General features: G+C 45.9%; 1 protein-coding gene across 1 annotated transcript in view; it reads left to right on the forward strand.

The window, feature by feature from the left end:
* LOC140206437 (calcium-activated chloride channel regulator 1-like) overlaps positions 1-19189 on the forward strand; it is a 52413-nt gene that overhangs the window by 24448 nt on the left and 8776 nt on the right. The window contains 5 exon segments of the mRNA XM_072274805.1: positions 4718-4824; positions 4911-5132; positions 12161-12167; positions 14669-14908; positions 15377-15544. Of these exon segments, the coding sequence (XP_072130906.1) occupies positions 4718-4824; positions 4911-5132; positions 12161-12167; positions 14669-14908; positions 15377-15544 (744 nt within the window).

A 19189-nucleotide genomic window follows, 5' to 3' on the forward strand; every position in this document is an offset into this window, starting at 1 on the left:
CACCTTCATCAATTACATACAGAAAAATAGTCACTTTCAAATTTTCGTCGCCCTCTCCCGCTCTGCTAGCAGCTAAATATAAATTTAAACACTGTTTGAAGCATTTCCAATTATCAGTTGGATTGCCAGTAAACTGCACAGGTGTGGGAGGACTTAGCTTAACCATGATGGAAACTCAAACCCTCTCAATAGAGGTGAGTGTCTGCCCCCGGACTGAGGGGGAGGGGCAAGGCAAAACACCTTTATACAGGATCTGTGGGAGGAGTCACAGGGGCAGTCAGCAGAGGGGTGTGTCCAGACAGTTAACTCAGTTACAACATATACATGGTTTACCACATTCATCCCTCCTTTTTTTAAAAAGAGTCCCACAGGGTGAAGTGACTGACAATATTTAAAACAAGTATATTTACAGGTCAAGTCTGTCAGGCGGTCGAGTCCATCGCTGTGATCTACGTAGCACCAGTGGTGATTGCATCGGCGACGGCGGCTGTGCTGGCTTCGGCTTGACTTGAAGTGCCAGCGCGTTAGGCGTTGTTAATCCTTCGTGCGTGTGCGTTGCATCCGGTATGGGGGTGTCGTGTGGTGTCTGTGTAGGGTTTGGAGTGCGCGGTGTCTCGTAGGTACATACATTGGTGGGTACGGGGTCAACAGTCACCATGGAGTGTTCAGGGTAGGGGGCCGGTGCTCCTGCGGGCGCCAGGTCACGGATGGAGACTGTGTCCTCCCGCCCATCAGGTAAAACCACATAGGCACACTGGGAGTTCACATGGAGTAAGTGAACCCTCTCGACCATCGGGGAGTATGTATTGCTCTTCGCATGTTTCCAGAGCAGCACTGGCTCCGAGGATGACAGCCAAGTTGGTAGGGTGGTTCCAGTGGTCGACTTTCTGGGAAATGAAAAGAGCCGCTCATGAGGGGTGGCATTGGTGGCTGTGCTTAACAGGGAGCGGATGGAGTGGAGTGCCTCGGGAAGGACCTCCTGCCAGCGGGAGACCGGCAGTCCCTTTGACCTGAGGGCTAAGAGTGTGGCTTTCCACACTGTGCCATTCTCCTTCTCCACCTGTCCATTCCCCTGGGGATTATAGCTCGTGGTCTTACTAGTTGCAATTCCCCTCGCCAGTAGGTATTGGCGCAGCTCGTCACTCATAAACGAGGACCCTCTGTCACTGTGGATATAGCATGGGTATCCGAACAGAGTGAAGAGCTTGTGCAGGGCTTTTATAACTGACGTGGTAGTGGTGTCAGGGCAGGGGATGGCGAAGGGGAACTGCGAGTACTCGTCGATAATGTTAAGAAAATATACATTGCGGTCAGTGGAGGGAAGGGGGCCCTTAAAGTCAACACTCAGTCACTCAAAGGGGCGGGTGGCCTTGCTGAGTGGTGCCTTTTCGGGTCGGTAGAAGTGCGGTTTGCACTCTGCACAGACTTGGCAGTCCCTGGTCATCATCCTGATCTCCTCAAGGAAGTAAGGCAGGTTCCGGGCTTTCACAAAGTGGAGAAGCCGGGTGACTCCCGGGTGGCAAAGTTCTACATGTAGGGCGTATAGCCGGTCGATCTGCCTGCTGGCACATGTTCCCCGGGATAGGGCTTCGGAGGGCTCGTTGAGCTTCCCAGGCCAGTACATGATGTCATAGTTGTAGGTGGAGAGTTCGATTCTCCACCTCAGAATTTTATCGTTTTCGATTTGTCCTGCTGTTGGTTATTAAACATGAATGCGACTGAGCGCTGGTCAGTTAGCAGGGTGAACCTTTTGCCGGCAAGATAGTGCCTCCAGTGCCTAATAGCTTCCACTATGGCCTGGGCCTCTTTCTCCACTGCGGAGTGCCAAAGTTCAGGGCCTTGAAGAGTACAGGAGAAGAACACCACTGGTCTTCCTGCCTGGTTGAGGGTAGCAGTCACTGCAAAGTCGGAGGCGTCACTCTCTACTTAGAAGGGAATGGCCTCATCCACCGCATGCATTGCTGCTTTGGCAATGTCCCCTTTTATGCGGCTGAAGGCCTCACGGGCCTCGGCTGAGAGGGGGAATGTGGTGGACTTGACCGGGGGCAGGCCTTGTCTGCATAGTTAGAGACCCATTGGGCGTAATATGAAAAGAAGCCCAGGCACACTTTGAGGGCTCTGAGGGTGTTGGGAAGAGGGAGTTCCAACAGGAGGCGCATACGGTCGGGGTCAGGGCCAATGACTCCATTCTCCATGACACACCCAAGGATAGCAAGTCGGGTGGTCCCGAGTACACACTTGTGTATATACACACTTGTTATAGGTGAGATTGAGAGCTTTGGCCGCTTGGAGAAACTTTTGGAGGTTGTTGTCGTGATCCTGCCAGTCATGACCGCAGATGGTGATGTTATCCAGATATGGGAACATGGCCTTCAGTTGGCACTGGTCCACCATCCGGTCCATTGCCCTCTGGAAGACAGATACACCATTCGTGACACCAAAGGGGACGAGCAGGAATTGATAAAGCCTGCCGTCCGCCTCGAAGGCAGTGTAAGGGCGGTCCTCCCGGCGGATGGGAAGCTGATGGTAAGCGGATTTTAGGTCTATGGTCGAGTACACCTTGTACTGTGCTATCTGATTGACCATATCCACGATGCGGGGTAGAGGGTACGCGTCAAGTTGCGTGAACCTATTGATGGTCTGGCTATAGTCCACGACCATCCTATTCTTCTCCCCGTTCCGAACAACGACCACCTGCGCCCTCCAAGGACTTGTGCTTGCCTCAATGACCCCCTCCCTGAGCAGCCGCTGCACCTCCGACAATGAAAGCTCTGTCCCCCGCGCTATACCTCCTGCTTTTAGTTGCCACGGGTTTACAGTCGGGGGTCAGGCTGGCGAACAGCGGTGGGGGAGGGATCCTGAGGGTGGAGAGTCCGCAAGTGGCGTCAGTAGTGCGGCAGTTGGCATGATGTTGGGTGGGATGCGCGGGTCGGTGTGTGTGTGTGTGGTCAGTAGTGAGGTGTGTGATGTATCCCTACAAAACTGGGGATTTACGACAGTAATTGGTGGGAGGGGCCCATCATACTTCATTGTCACGCTTTTCAGGTGGCTCTGGAAGTCCAACCCCAACAGCACAGGGGCACACAGTTGAGGCAAGACCAGTAACTTAAAGTCCCGATATTCTGTGCCCTGCACCACTAGTGTCGCTACACAACCCCCCCCCGGATGTCTGTTGTATGCGACCCGGAAGTCATGGTGACCCTCTGACTTACCGGCCATATCATGAGTCCGCAATGCTGCACTGTGTCCAGGTGGATGAAACTCTCCGTGCTGCCTGTGTCAAACAGGCAGCTTGTCTTGCGCCCCTCCACCAGGATGTCCATCATCGAGCTTGCGAGCTGGTGGGGAGCGCTTTGGTTGAGGGTCACGGAAGCCAGGGTTGGGTCGCTGTCTTGGTCCAGCACGGCGGGGTGCCCCGTGAGCACCTGTTGGTCATAGACGGTGGGAGGTGGCGCCGACCAAGATGGCCGCCCCCATGTCTCGCAAGTGGTGGCGGCGTGCAAGGAAGATGGCGGCCCCCATGTCTCGCACGTGGTGGCGGCGTGCAGGGAAGATGGCGACAGGCAAGATAGCGACCCCCCTATATCGCACACGGTGCTGCTCAATCCCGCTCGTGGTTTGGACTTACAGACCTTCGCGAAGTGGCCCTTCTTTCCGCAGCTGGAGCAGGTAGATTCTCGGGCCGGGCAGCATTTCTGGGGGTGCTTCTCCAGTCCGCAGAAGTAGCACTTCGCGGACTCACGACTGGCGGCAGCCAAGGTCGATTCGTAAAGAGTTTTGATGGGGCAAAATTTGTTGAGTACATCTGGAATAGATTACTGATACAATATGTAAACAGGCTGGCTGGAGGAGAGGCCATACTGGATCTGGTACTAGTAATGTACCTGGTGAGGCGACAGATCTCTTGGAGGGCCAGAATTTCGAAGGAGCGACAACAACTCTGACCTCTGACCTTGGACAGTTTAGGAGCAATCAGAATAGAAAGGCCACTGACTTGGGGGAGGGGAGAATTTTGATCCTATTCGGCAGGAGCTTGGGAGCATAAAATGGGAACAGAAGTACTCAGGGAAATGCACAACGGTAATCTGGAGGTTGCTTATTTATATATTTTATTTATTGAGATACAGTGCAGAATTGGCACTTCTGGCCTTTGAGTCGCGCCACCACCCAAACTCCCCATTTAACCCTAGCCCAATCACAGGACAATTTACAATGACCAATTAACCTACCAACCAATACGTCTTTGGACTGTGGGAGGAAATGGCAGCATCTGGAGGAAACTCACTCTGAAACATGGAAAATGTACAAAGTCCTCGCAGGCAATGGCAGGAGCACTTGCACGGGGTTCTGGATAGGATTGTTCCATTGAGGCGGGGTAAGGATAGTAAGTTGAAGAAACAAAAGATGTGGAACATCGAGTCAAGAGGAAGAAAAAGGCTTACTTAAGGTTTAGGAACCAAGGTTTAGACAGACTTCTAGATTTATAAGGTAACCAGGAAGGAGCTTAAAATGCTCTAAGGAGAGCTGGAAGGGGACACAAGAAGGCTTTGGCTAGTCAAATTAAGGAACACCCCAAGTTGTTCTATACATATGAAAAGATACGTATGTATGTGATGTATGTGGATAACTAGAATGAAGATTGGACTGAACAGGGATAAAGGAGGAAACCATGGATAATATCTGAATTATTTATTATTTTTCCTTTTCCATTAACTAGGAGGTTTACAGTTTGCAGCCACTGACAACATGGACGCAAATGGACTAACTGATGCATTCAGTGAATTAGTATCAGGAGATGGTGACATTAGCCAACAGTCAATCCAGGTTTGATTACCTTAGAGAATTAATTTCAAATTATTCTTCTGGTACTAAGTGCTCTGTAATAATGTATAATATTTCCTCATTTCTAGCTTGAAAGTAAAGGAAGAAAAGTTGATGAAAACAGTTGGTTTAATGATTCACTTGTCATCGATAAAACTGTTGGAAACAACACACATTTTGTGTTCACTTGGGAGATGTCCACACCACAAGTATTTGTACGTGACCCCAATGGAAAAGTATACAGCAGCAATGACTTTGAGATAGAAGAGAACATACACACCGCACGGCTCGAAATTGAGGGCACTGCCCAGGTATTCTCCTATGTACCTGAAAGGTTATCTCTATTTCTCTCTTCACAGATGCTGACGGACCTGTTCAGTTTCCACAGAGTTTTCTAGTTTTACTTTCTGTTAACATTGCAGTCAATGTCCATTATTTGGTCATGTTCATTCAGTTTCTATTGACTGAGCGTTATCTGTGAACTGTCATACACTTTCTATTCTACAGATCAAATTGGACTATTATATACAGTTATGTTTATCACACTACACTTGTTTCATTTGCTTTACACTTATGACAGTGAAGCTAAGTACAATGCCTGTACCATACTGATGTTTGCTGATGATATCACTATTGGCCAGATCAGAGGTCGTGACGAATCAGCAGAGAGGAGGGAGATTAAAATCTGGCTCAGTGGTGCCACAACAACCTCTCGCTCAATGTCAGGTAGCAAAGAGTTGATTATTGACTTCAGGAGGAGGAAACTGGATGTCCATGAGCCAGTCCTCATCAGGGAATCATAGTGGAGAGGCACAGCAATGTTAAATTCCTTGGTTAGCATTTCAGAGGATTTGTCCGGGGCCCAGCAGGTAAGTGCAGTAAATCTACTTCCTTAGAAGTTTGCAAAGATTTGGCATGACATCAAAAACTTGGAGAAATCTTGATAGATTATATGAGAGTATATTGACTGGTTGTATCATGAAAACAAAACACCCCTGAACAGGCATTCGTACAAAAAGTAGTGGATATGGCTCATTCCATCACAGGTAAAGCCCTCCCCAGTTTGAGCAAATTTACACAGAACGCTCTCACAGGAATTCAGCATCATTAGGGACACCAACCACGCATGCCAGGCTTTCTGCTGCCATCAAGATGAAAATACAAGATCCTCAGGACCCACAGCACCAGGTTCAGAAACAATTATTACCCCTCAACCATCAGGATCTTGAACCAGATGCAATAACTCCACTCAACATCACTTACCCCATCATTGAACTGTTGCCACAACCTATGAATTCAATTCCAAGGACTCTTTATCTCATGTCCTTGATATTTGTTGCTCATGTTTTTTTTCTCTATTATATTTGCACATTTTGTACTCTTTTGAACAATGAAACATAGAAACATAGAAAACCTACAGCATAATTCAGGCCCTTCGGCCCACAAAGCTGTACCAAACATAACGTTACCGTAGAAATTTCCCAGGGTTACACATAGACATCTATTTTTCTGAGCTCCATGTACCTGTCCAGGAATCTCTTAAAAGACCCTATCATATCCGCTTCCACCACCGTCGCCGGCAGCCCATTCCACGCACTCACCACTCTCTGCGTAAAAAACTTACCCCTGACATCTCCTCTGTACCTACTTCCAAGCAGCTTAAATCTGTGCCCTCTCGTGCTAGCCATTTCAGTCCTGGGAAAAAGCCTCTGACTATCCACAAGATCAGTGCCTCTCATCACGTTATACACCTCTATCAGGTCTCCTCTCATCCTCCGTCGCTCCAAGGAATAAAGGCCGAGTTCACTTAACCTATTCTCATAAGGCATGCTTCCCAATCCAGGCAACATCCTTGTAAATCTCCTGTGCACCCTTACTATAGTTTTAACATCCTTCCTGTAGTGGTGTGACCAGAACTGAGCACAGTACTCCAAGTGGGGTCTGACCAGGTTCCTATATAGCTGTAACATTACCTCTTGGCTCCAAAACTCAATCCCATGATTGATGAAGGCCAATGCACCGTATGCTTTCTTAATCACAGAGTCGACCTGTGCAGCAGCTTTGAGAGTCCTATGGACTCAGACCCCAAGATCCCTCTGCTCCTTCACACTGCCAAGAGTATTACCATTAATACTATATTCTGCCATCATATTTGACCTACCAAAATGAACCACTTCACACGTTTCTAGGTCGAACACCATCTGCCACTTCTCAGCCCAGTTTTGCATCCTATCAATGTCCCACTGTAACCTCTGACAGCCCTCAACACTATCCATAACACCTCCAACCATTGTATCATCAGGAAATTTATCACCCATCCTTCCACTTTCTCATCCAGGTCATTTATAAAAATCATGAAGAGTAGGGGTCCCGGAACAGATCCCTGAGGCACACCACTGGTCAGCGACCTCCATGCAAAATATGACCCATCTATAGCCAGTCCATGCCTTCTGAAGGCAAGCCAGTTCTGGATCCACAAAGCAATGTCCCCTTCAATCCCATGCCTCCTCACTTTCTTGATAAGCCTTGTATGAGGTACCTTGTCAAAGGCCTTACTGAAATCTGTATATACTATATCTATTGCTCTAACTTCATCAATGTGTTTAGCCAGATCCTCAAAGAATTCAGTCAGATACATAAGGCACGACCTGCCTTTCACAAAGCCATACTGACTATTCTTAATCATATCATACTTCTCCTAATGTTCATAAATCCTGTCTCTCAGGATCTTTTCCGTTAACTTACCAACCACTGGTCTATAATTTCCTGGGCTATCTTTACTCCATTTCTTGAATAATGGAACAACATCCACAACCCTCCAATCCTCTGGAACCTCTCGTGTCCCCATTGATGATGCAAAGATCATTGCCAGAGGATCAACAATCTGCAGCCTCACCCCTCATAGTAGCCTGGGTACATCTCATCCGGTCCCGGTGACTTACCTAACTTGATGCTTGCCAAATGGATGTGGAGAGGATGTTTCCTATGTTGGGAGAGTCTAAGGCTATATGAGGAACATTCGATGGCTCTGGGTCTGTACTCACCGGAGTTCAGAAGAATCAGGAGGGATCTCACTAAAAATACTGAATATTGAAAGGCCTATTTAGAGAGGACTTGGAGAGAATGTTTTCAACAGTGGGGGAGACAACGACCAGAGGGCACACTCAAAATACAAGGTTGTCCGTTTGGAATGGAGATGAGGAGGACTTCTTTAGACAGAGGGTGGTGAATCTGTGGAACACATTGTCACAGACAGCTGTAGATTCTAAATTATTGCGCTTGTCTAAAGTGGAGATTAATATTTTTTCATCACTAAGGGTGTCGAAGGTTATAGGGAGAAGACAGGTTTTTGGAAAATTCACTGGGCAGACTTGATGGCCCAGATGGCCCATTTTATAGTCTCATGGAGATCTGAGGAGCATGCTTTCACACAAGTGGTGGTAAATGTCTGGAACAATCTGTCAGAAGAGATGGTAAGAAACCGATACAGTTGCAGCATTTAACATAGAAACATAGAAAATAGGTGCAGGAGTAGGCCATTCGGCCCTTCGAGCCTGCCCGCCATTTATTATGATCATGGCTGATCATCCAATTCAGAACCCCGCCCCAGCCTTCCCTCCATACCCCCTGATCCCCGTAGCCACAAGGGCCATACCTAACTCCCTCTTAAATATAGCCAATGAACTAGCCTCAACTGTTTCCTGTGGCAGAGAATTCCACAGATTCACCACTCTCTGTGTGAAGAAGTTTTTCCTAATCTCGGTCCTAAAAGGCTTCCCCTCTATCCTCAAACTGTGACCCCTCATTCTGGACTTCCCCAACATCGGAAACAATCTTCCTGCATCTAGCCTGTCCAATCCCTTTAGGATTTTATACGTTTCAATCAGATCCCCCCTCAATCTTCTAAATTCCAACGAGTACAAGCCCAGTTCATCCAGTCTTTCTTCATATGAAAGTCCTGCCATCCCAGGAATCAATCTGGTGAACCTTCTTTGTACTCCCTCTATGGCAAGGATGTCTTTCCTCAGATTAGGGGACCAAAACTGCACACAATACTCCAGGTGTGGTCTCACCAAGGCCTTGTACAACTGCAGTAGTACCTCCCTGCTCCTGTACTCGAATCCTCTCGCTATAAATGCCAGCATACCATTCGCCTTTTTCACCACCTGCTGTACCTGCATGCCCACTTTCAATGACTGGTGTATAATGACACCCAGGTCTCGTTGCACCTCCCCTTTTCCTAATCGGCCACCATTCAGATAATAATCTGTTTTCCTATTTTTGCCACCAAAGTGGATAACTTCACATTTATCCACATTAAATTGCATCTGCCATGAATTTGCCGACTCACCCAACCTATCCAAGTCACCCTGCATCCTCTTAGCATCCTCCTCACAGCTAACACTGCCACCCAGCTTCGTGTCATCCGCAAACTTGGAGATGCTGCATTTAATTCCCTCATCCAAGTCATTAATATATATTGTAAACAACTGGGGTCCCAGCACTGAGCCTTGCGGTACCCCACTAGTCACCGCCTGCCATTCTGAAAAGGTCCTGTTTATTCCCACTCTTTGCTTTCTGTCTGCTAACCAACTCTCCACCCACACCAATACCTTACCCCTAATACCGTGTGCTTTAAGTTTGCACACTAATCTCCTGTGTGGGACCTTGTCAAAAGCCTTCTGAAAATCCAAATATACCACATCCACTGGTTCTCCCCTATCCACTCTACTAGTTACATCCTCAAAAAATTCTATGAGATTCGTCAGACATGATTTTCCTTTCACAAATCCATGCTGACTTTGTCCGATGATTTCACCACTTTCCAAATGTGCTGTTATCACATCCTTGATAACTGACTCCAGCAGTTTCCCCATCACCGATGTTAGGCTAACCAGTCTATAATTCCCTGGTTTCTCTCTCCCTCCTTTTTTAAAAAGTGGAGTTCCATTTGCCACCCTCCAATCCTCAGGAACTAGTCCAGAATCTAACGAGTTTTGAAAAATTATCACTAATGCATCCACTATTTCTTAGGCTAATTCCTTAAGCACCCTGGGATGCAGACCATCTGGCCCTAGGGATTTATCTGCCTTCAATCCCTTCAATTTACCTAACACCACTTCCCTACTAACATGTATTTCGATCAGTTCCTCCATCTCACTGGACCCTCTATCCCTTACTATTTCTGGAAGATTATTTATGTCCTCCTTAGTGAGGACAGAACCAAAGTAATTATTCAATTGGTCTGCCATGTCCTTTCTCCCCATAATCAATTCACCTGTTTCTGTCTGTAGGGGACCTACATTTGTCTTTACCAGTCTTTTCCTTTTTACATATCTATAAAAGCTTTTACAGTCCGTTTTTATGTTTCCTGCCAGTTTTCTCTCATAATCTTTTTTCCCCTTCCTGATTAAGCCCTTTGTCCTCCTCTGCTGAACTCTGAATTTCTCCCAGTCCTCAGGTGAGCCACTTTCTCTGGCTAATTTGTATGCTTCTTCTTTGGAATTGATACTATCCCTAATTTCTCTTGTCAGCCACGGGTGCACTACCTTCCTTGATTTATTCTTTTGCCAAACTGGGATGAACAATTGTTGTAGTTCATCCATGCAACCTTTAAATGCTTGCCATTGCATATCCACCGTCAATCCTTTAAGTGTCATTTGCCAGTCTATCTTAGCTAATTCACGTCTCATACCTTCAAAGTTACCCCTCTTTAAGTTCAGAACCTTTGTTTCTGAATTAACTATGTCACTCTCCATCTTAATGAAGAATTCCACCAAATTATGGTCACTCTTAGGGGCCTCTCACGACAAGATTGCTAATTAACCCTTCCTCATTGCTCAAAACCCGGTCCAGAATAGCCTGCTCTCTAGTTGGTTCCTCGACATGTTGGTTCAAAAAACCATCCCGCATACATTCCAAGAAATCCTCTTCCTCAGCACCTTTACCAATTTGGTTCACCCAATCTACATGTAGATTGAAGTCACCCATTATAACTGCTGTTCCTTTATTGCACACATTTCTAATTTCCTGTTTAATACCATCTCCGACCTCACTACTACTGTTAGGTGGCCTGTACACAACTCCCACCAGCGTCTTCTGCCCCTTAGTGTTACGCAGCTCTACCCATATCGATTCCACATCTTCTCGGCTTATGTCCTTCCTTTCTATTGCGTTAATCTCTTCTTTAACCAGCAACGCCACCCCACCTCCCCTTCCTTCATGTCTATCCCTCCTGAATATTGAATATCCCTGAACGTTGAGCTCCCATCCTTAGTCACCCTGGAGCCATGTCTCTGTGATCCCAACTATATCATAATCATTAATAACAATCTGCACTTTCAATTCATCCACCTTATTACGAATGCTCCTTGCATTGACACACAAAGCCTTCAGGCGCTCTTTTACAACTCTCTTAGCCCTTATACAATTATGCTGAAAAGTGGCCCTTTTTAATGCTTGCCCTGGATTTGTCGGCCTGCCACTTTTACTTTTCTCCATAGTACTTTTTGTTTCTACCCTCACTTTACACCCCTCTGTCTCTCTGCACTGGTTCCCATCCCCCTGTAGTGAACTAACCTTCTCACACCTAGCCTCTTTAATTTGATTCCCACCCCCCAACCATTCTAGTTTAAAGTCACCTCAGTAGCCCCCGCAAATCTCCCTGCCAGGATATTGGTCCCCCTAGGATTCAAGTGCAACCCGTCCTTTTTGTACAGGTCACGCCTGCGCCAAAAGAGGTCCCAATGATCCAAAAACTTCAATCCCTGCCCCCTGCTCCAATCCCTCAGCCACGCATTTATCCTCCACCTCATCGCATTCCTACTCTCACTGTCGCGTGGCACAGGCAGTAATCCCGAGATTACTACCTTTGCGGTCCTTTTTCTCAACTCCCTTCCTAGCTCCCTATGTTCTCCTTTCAGGACCTCATCCCTTTTCCTACCTATGTCATTGGTACCTATATGTACCACGACCTCTGGCTCCTTACCCTCCCACTTCAGGATATCTTGGACACGATCAGAAATATCCCGGACCCTGGCACCAGGGAGGCAAACTACCATCCGGGTCTCTGGACTGTGTCCACAGAATCGCCTATCTGACCCCCTTACTATAGAGTCCCCTATCACAACTGCCCTCTCCTTCCTTGCCTTAAGAGGCATTTGGACAGGTACTTGGATAGAAAAAAACTAGAGAAATATGGTCTTAATGCTGACAAGCAGTACGAGTTGTGCCCAAGGACCTAGTTCTGTGTTCCTCTTCTCTGTGGCTCAATAACATTCCCTGTGACTGTGTAGGTTTCCTCTGGATGCTCCACTTTCCTCCCACATCCCACGCACAGAATGGTAGTGATTTGGCCAGTGCAAATCGCCCTTGTATGTAGGTGAATATGAGTATCAGGACAAAGTTAATGGGAATGTCTTATTCTACTTCTTGGGTCATTATCTCCCAGTGGAGCATAGACCATTGATAACCTCCTGTCTCCATTGTTCTTTGTGGGTGGACCAAGAATGTCCTCATTGCCGACTTTTGGTCTTTATGTCTCTCCTCCATGGATTCCTTTTTAATGAATGCCTCCTAATGCTGTTGTCTTCCTCAAGGTGTGAATAATCCACGTCCATTTCTGTTTGCGTCTTTGTTCCTCTGTGGATTCCTGGTTGATGTTTTCCCACGGTGTCTGGTTGGTTACTTTGTCAGTCCATGTGATGTTTAGGATCCTTCTCAGCCACTGGTTGATGAAGCCTACAGTTTTTCTATAGGCCTCCTGGTAGCTGCAGAGATAACGAGGGGCAGATTGGGAAACAGATTTTGGAAAGGTGCAAAAATAACAGGGTTGTTATCATGGGTGACTTTAACTTCCCTAATATTGATTGGCACCTGATTAGTTCCAAGGGTTTAGATGGGGCAGAGTTTGTTAAGTGTGTCCAGGACGGATTCTTGTCACAGTATGTTGACAGGCCGACTAGAGGGAATGCCATACTAGATCTAGTATTAGGTAACGAACCGGGTCAGGTCACAGATCTCTCAGTGGGTGAGCATCTGGGGGACAGTGACCACCGCTCCCTGGCCTTTAGCATTATCACGGAAGAGGAGAGAATCGGACAGGACAGGAAAATTTTTAAGTGGGGAAGGGCAAATTATGAGGCTATAAGGCTAGAACTTGCGGGTGTGAATTGGGATGATGTTTTTGCAGGGAGATGTACTGTGGACATGTGGTCGATGATTAGGGATCTCTTGCAGGATGTTAGGGATAAATTTGTCCCGGTGAGGAAGATAAGGAATGGTAGGGTGAAGGAAACATGGGTGACAAGTGAGGTGGAAAATCTAGTCTGGGGGTACATGTCCACAGATGCCTGAAAGTTGCCTCACAGGTAGATAGGGTAGTTAAGAATGCTTCTGGGGTATTAGTTTTCATAAATCGAGGGACAGAGTTTAAGAGTCGCAAGGTAATGATGCAGCTCTATCAAACTTTGGTTAGGCCACACTTGGAGTACTATGTCTAGTTCTGGTCGCCTCACTATAGGAAGGATGTGGAAGCATTGGAAAGGGTATAGAGGAGACTTACCAGGATGCTGCCTGGTTTAGAGAGTATGCATTATGATCAGAGATTAAGGGAGCTAGGGCTTTACTCTTTGGAGAGAAGGAGAATGAGAGGAGACATGATAGAGGTGTACAAGATATTAAGAGGAATAGATAGAGTAGATAGCCAGTGCCTCTTCCCCAGGGCACCACTGCTCAATACAAGGGGACATGGCTTTAAGCTAAGGGGTGGGAAGTTCAAGAGGGATATTAGAGGAAGGTTTTTTACTCAGAGAGTGGTTGGTGCGTGGAATGCACTGCCTGAGTCAGTGGTGGAGACAGATACACTAGTGAAATTTAAGAGACTACTAGACAGGTATATGGAGAAATTTAAGCTGAGGGGTTATATGGGAGGCAGGGTTTGAGGGTCGGCACAACATTCTACCTTTCTACCTGTTTCTGTAATCCATTGTATCCACTGTACAGGGGATTGTCCTGTACAGCTTCACCAGAGCCCTGTTGTCCAGCCTTACATGTTCCCACCTCTCACAGCACGGTCATAGGGTTAGACTTTGAGAGGTTGTTGGGAACGTGAAGAAGATAAAATAGGGTTTGAGGTTAGTGTTAAATGGTTGCTTGATGGTTGGTTTGGATTTGATGGGTCAAAGATGCTGTTTCTGAGCTGTATCACTTTGTGATTCTTTCATGCAATATTGCTCTTCCAACATGATGCATTCTTGGTATCATTACCAGCCATTACCTCTCTTAAATTACAAACTGACTAGAGTAATCTTCCAGTGGTAGGAAATGGGCCTGGATTCAGCAGAATGCTGGTTAATATATTTGGGTTAGGTTACCGAACTACACTTATTTGCATTAATTCCCTTCAAAACCATGACATTAGAACGTCCCGTTGGTACAGCGATGAGTAGGAATTTCTTTAGCCAGAGGAGGGTGAATCTGTGGAATTTGTTGTCACAGATGGATGTGAAGGCCAAGTTATTGAGTATATTTAAAACAGAGTTTGATAGGTTCTTGATTACCAAAGGCATCAAAAGTTACGGGAGGAGTGCAAGAAAAGATAATAAATCAGCCATAATGGAATAGGGGAACAGAATTGATGGTCCAAATGGCCTAATTCTTCTCCTATGTCCTATGATCTTATAGTATCTTTACAGCACTGAAGATAATGACTCACTACTACTTTCTCAATGGTCCCCATCAAAGAGATATCAGTCAAACCACGTGTCCAGTATTAATGATTTTAAATATCACTGAGAAGTTATTCCTGCCTTTGGTTTTCATAAAACTAACCATAATCATCTTCCAGGATGGACTTACAATATCATGAATACTGGAAATAAGCAGCAAGTAACAGTTGCAGTAACATCCCGAGCAGTGAATGAGAACGTTCCCCCTGTCACAGTCACCAGAAAGGATCTCACTAGTCCAGTGGTCATTTATGTGAAACTCTCCCAAGAATTTTTACCAGTCTTATCTGCGAGAGTGATGATCATTGTTGAAGCAGCCACGGGTCATACAGAAGAAGTGCTTTTAGATAATGGATCAGGTAAGTCATATAAAATTCTCTTTGAGAAATAGAATTTCTCACATGTACATCATAACCATGTAAAATAAGTTTGGTATTGAACTTGACCGATGATGAATATTCAAGGCAGCCATAGGGCTTTGTGCTGTATGCATTCAGTGTCTGTCTGGGATTTTTTTGTGACCCATTCAGAGGTCACACCTTCAGTGGATGTGACGGAACAGACCAATTAATGGAAAAGTTGCCATTCCTGAATGCTGCCGCAGAAGTGTTCCTGCTCAACATATCTCACATTTGTCAGCGTACACAGCAATGAAAACATTTAAAATTTGAAGTTTGTTCTTGACCTGATCATTCACTGATGATATCGTAATGGACTACCAATGAGATGAGATTAGGAAGCGTCTATAGTCAGCTTTTAACCAAATTGTATTATTAGTGTTGCATTCTCTCCTGGGCTGAAAATCATTGACCTTTACTTACTTTTAGGTGCTGATATTGTCAGCAATGATGGGATTTACTCTAAGTGTTTCCTGAACATTACTGAACATGGAAGATACAACTTCAAGGTGCGGGTAGAGGGAAAGGAAGGGTCTACCACGACGAAAAACAGAACAGATGGGAGCGCCATGTACATACCAGGATACACAGAAAATGGTAATAAATATTTGGCATTTCATAATAAGACAACATAGGTTTCTTTTGTCATTGCAGTGGTTACAGTTAGAGAATCATGAGCAATACAGGATGGAAATAGGCCCTTAGGCCCAACTTGTCCATGCTATCCCAATTGTCTGACTGGGCTAATGCCTTTTGTCTTCATTGGTTTACATCCATCTAAACCTTTCCTTTCTTGTGATGTAATGTCAGGGTGAGCCATTGAGTTGTATGCTTACTTTGTGAACTGGTGCCCATTCCCCCAGCATTTTTACCTGTGTTTGTCCAATCACTTATCATCAGGAAGAGCAAAACCCCACACCTCCATCTGCCCTGCTTAATGGGATAGTTTTCAGATTACTCGCTGCCTGCTTACAATATGTGGGCTGCTGTGAATTACTGTCTGGTGTTTTCAAACATCAAACATGGAACGTTACAGCACAGTACAGGTCCTTTGGGCTACGACGCTGTGCTGACCTTTTAAATTATTCTAAAATGAATGTACCTTTCCCTCTTATATAACCCTCCAGTTTTCTATCATCCATGTGCCTATCTAAGAGTTTTGTAATATTCCGAATGTATCTGCCTCTAATACCACCCCTGGCAGGGGTTCCAAGCATCTATCACTCTCTGTGTCAAAAACTTAACTCTGATATCCCCCCTGAACTTTAGGCCAGTTACCTTAAAATTATGCCCCTTTGTATTAGCTGCTTGCATCCTGTGAAAAAGTCTCTGGCTATCCACTCAATCTATAATTCTTATCAACTTGTAAACCTTTGTCAAAGTCATCCCTTCATCCTCATTCACTCCAAAGTTGTACATTGTGAAGGCTATGTTACCCAGACTTTGGATCCAAAAGTAAAACTCTGAAAATCTGCTATTGGTCTAATTGGAAATGCCAGTGGTCCCGTATTGGACTCACTCGATGACAGATATCATGTTCTCCATCCGCTTACTCGGGCACTGACTGGCATGATCCCTTCAAACTCATCTGGTCCTGATGAATAGACACTTCTCAGGCTTCCAGCCTGGTACACGTATCGATTATAACCAGCGTTTCAATAACAGACTCTGTCATCTTCTTCAGGTATGGTGCTTAGGTATGTCTAGTCCGGAGGTAATTATACCCCCATAGTTCATCCCTCCTGATTAGTTTGACATCATCCAATCAGGTTTCTGCTCTCCCATCTTGTTTACAATCAAATTCCAGTTCTTACTTAGAGCGGGACCTTCATCTTTGTCAAAAATTCTTTTCCTCTAGTTTTATTTCAATGGTTCCTTTACCAGGCAGTCCCAAAGTGGCACAGTAATTTTAGAATATAGAACATAGAACGTAGAATAGTACAGCACAGTACAGGCCCTTTGGCCCACAATGTTGTGCCGACCCTCAAACACTGCCTCCCATATAAGCCCCCACCTTAGATTCCTCCACATGCCTGTCTAGTAGTCCCTTAAACTTCACTAGTGTATCTGCCTCCACCACTGACTCAGGCAGTGCATTCCACGCACCAACCACTCTCTGAGTAAAAAACCTTCCTCTAATATCCCCCTTGAACTTCCCACCCCTTACCTTAAAGCCATGTCCTCTTGTATTGAGCAGTGGTGCCCTGGGAAAAAGGCGCTGGCTATCCACGCTATCTATTCCTCTTAATATCTTGTACACCTCTATCATGTCTCCTCACATCCTCCTTCTCTCCAAAGAGTAAAGCCCTAGCTCCCTTAATCTCTGATCATAATGCATACTTTCTAAACTGGGCAGCATCCTGGTAAATCTCCTTTGTACCCTTTCCAATGCTTCCACATTCTTCCTATAGTGACGTGACCAGAACTGGACACAATACTCCAAGTGTGGTCTAACCAGAGTTTTATAGAGCTGCATCATTACATCGTGACTCTTAAACCCTATCCCTCTACTTATGAAAGCTAACACCCCATAAGCTTTCTTAACTACCCTATCCACCTGTGAGGCAATTTTCAGGGATCTGTGGACATGTACTCCGAGATCCCTCTGCTCCTCCACACTACCAAGTATCCTGCCATTTACTTTGTACTCTGCCTTGGAGTTTGTCCTTCCAAAGTGTACCACCTCACACTTCTCTGGGTTGAACTCCATCTGCCATTTCTCAGCCCACTTCTGCATCCTATCAATGTCTCTCTGAAATCTTTGACAATCCTCTACACTATCTACAACACCACCATCCTCTGTGTCGTCTGCAAACTTGCTAACCCACCCTTCTACCCCCACATCCAGGTCGTTAATAAAAATCACGAAAAGTAGAGGTCACAGAACAGATCCTTGTGGGACACCACTAGCCACAATCCTCCAATCTGAATGTACTCCCTCCACCACCACCCTCTGCCTTCTGCAGGCAAGCCAATTCTGAATCCACCTGACCAAACTTCCCTGGATCCCATGCCTTCTAACTTTCTGAATAAGCCTACCGTGTGGAACCTTGTCAAATGCCTTACTAAAATCCATATAGATCACATCCACTGCACTACCCTCATCTATATGTCTGGTCACCTCCTCAAAGAACTCTGTCAGGCTTGTTAGACATGATCTGCCCTTCACAAAGCCATGCTGACTGTCCCTGATCAGACCATGATTCTCTAAATGCCTATAGATCCTATCTCTAGGAATCTTTTCCAACAGCTTTCCCACCACAGACGTAAGGCTCACTGGTCTATAATTACCCGGACTATCCCTACTACCTTTTTTGAACAAGGGGACAACATTCGCCTCCCTCCAATCCTCCGGTACCATTCCCGTGGACAACGAGGACATAAGGATCCTAGCCAGAGGCTCAACAATCTCTTCTCTCACCTCGTGGAGCAGCCTGGGGAATATTCCGTCAGGCCCCGGGGAGTTATCTGTCCTAATGTATTTTAACAACTCCAACACCTCCTCTCCCTTAATATCAGCATGCTCCAGAACATCAACCTCATTCATATTGTCCTCACCATCATCAAGTTCCCTCTCATTGGTGAATACCGAAGAAAAGTATTCATTGAGGACCTCGCTCACTTCCACAGCCTCCAGGCACATCTTCCTACCTTTATCTCTAATCAGTCCTACCTTCACTCCTGTCATCCTTTTTTTCTTCACATAATTGAAGAATGGCCTGGGGTTTTCCTTTACCCTACTCACCAAGGCCTTCTCATGCCCCCTTCTTGCTCTTCTCAGCCCCTTCTTAAGCTCCTTTCTTGCTTCCCTATATTCCTCAATAGACCCATTTGATCCTTGCTTCCTAAACCTCATGTATGCTGCCTTCTTCCTCCTGACTAGATTTTCCACCTCACTTGTCACCCATGGTTCCTTCACCCTACCATTCTTTATCTTCCTCACCGGGACAAATTTATCCCTTACATCCCGCAAGAGATCCCTAAACATCGACCACATGTCCATAGTACATTTCCCTGCAAAAACATCATCCCAATTCACACCCGCAAGTTCTAGCCTTACAGCCTCATAATTTGCCTTTCCCCAATTAAAAATTTTCCTGTCCTTTTTGATTCTATCCTTTTCCATGATAATTATAAAGGCCAGGGAGCGGTGGTCACTGTCCCCCAGATGTTCACCCACTGAGAGACCTGTGACCTGACCCGGTTCATTACATAGCACTAGATCTAGTATGGCATTCCCCC

Source organism: Mobula birostris, chromosome 12 (assembly GCF_030028105.1).
Source record: "Mobula birostris isolate sMobBir1 chromosome 12, sMobBir1.hap1, whole genome shotgun sequence".
Taxonomy (NCBI): Eukaryota; Metazoa; Chordata; class Chondrichthyes; order Myliobatiformes; family Myliobatidae; genus Mobula; species Mobula birostris.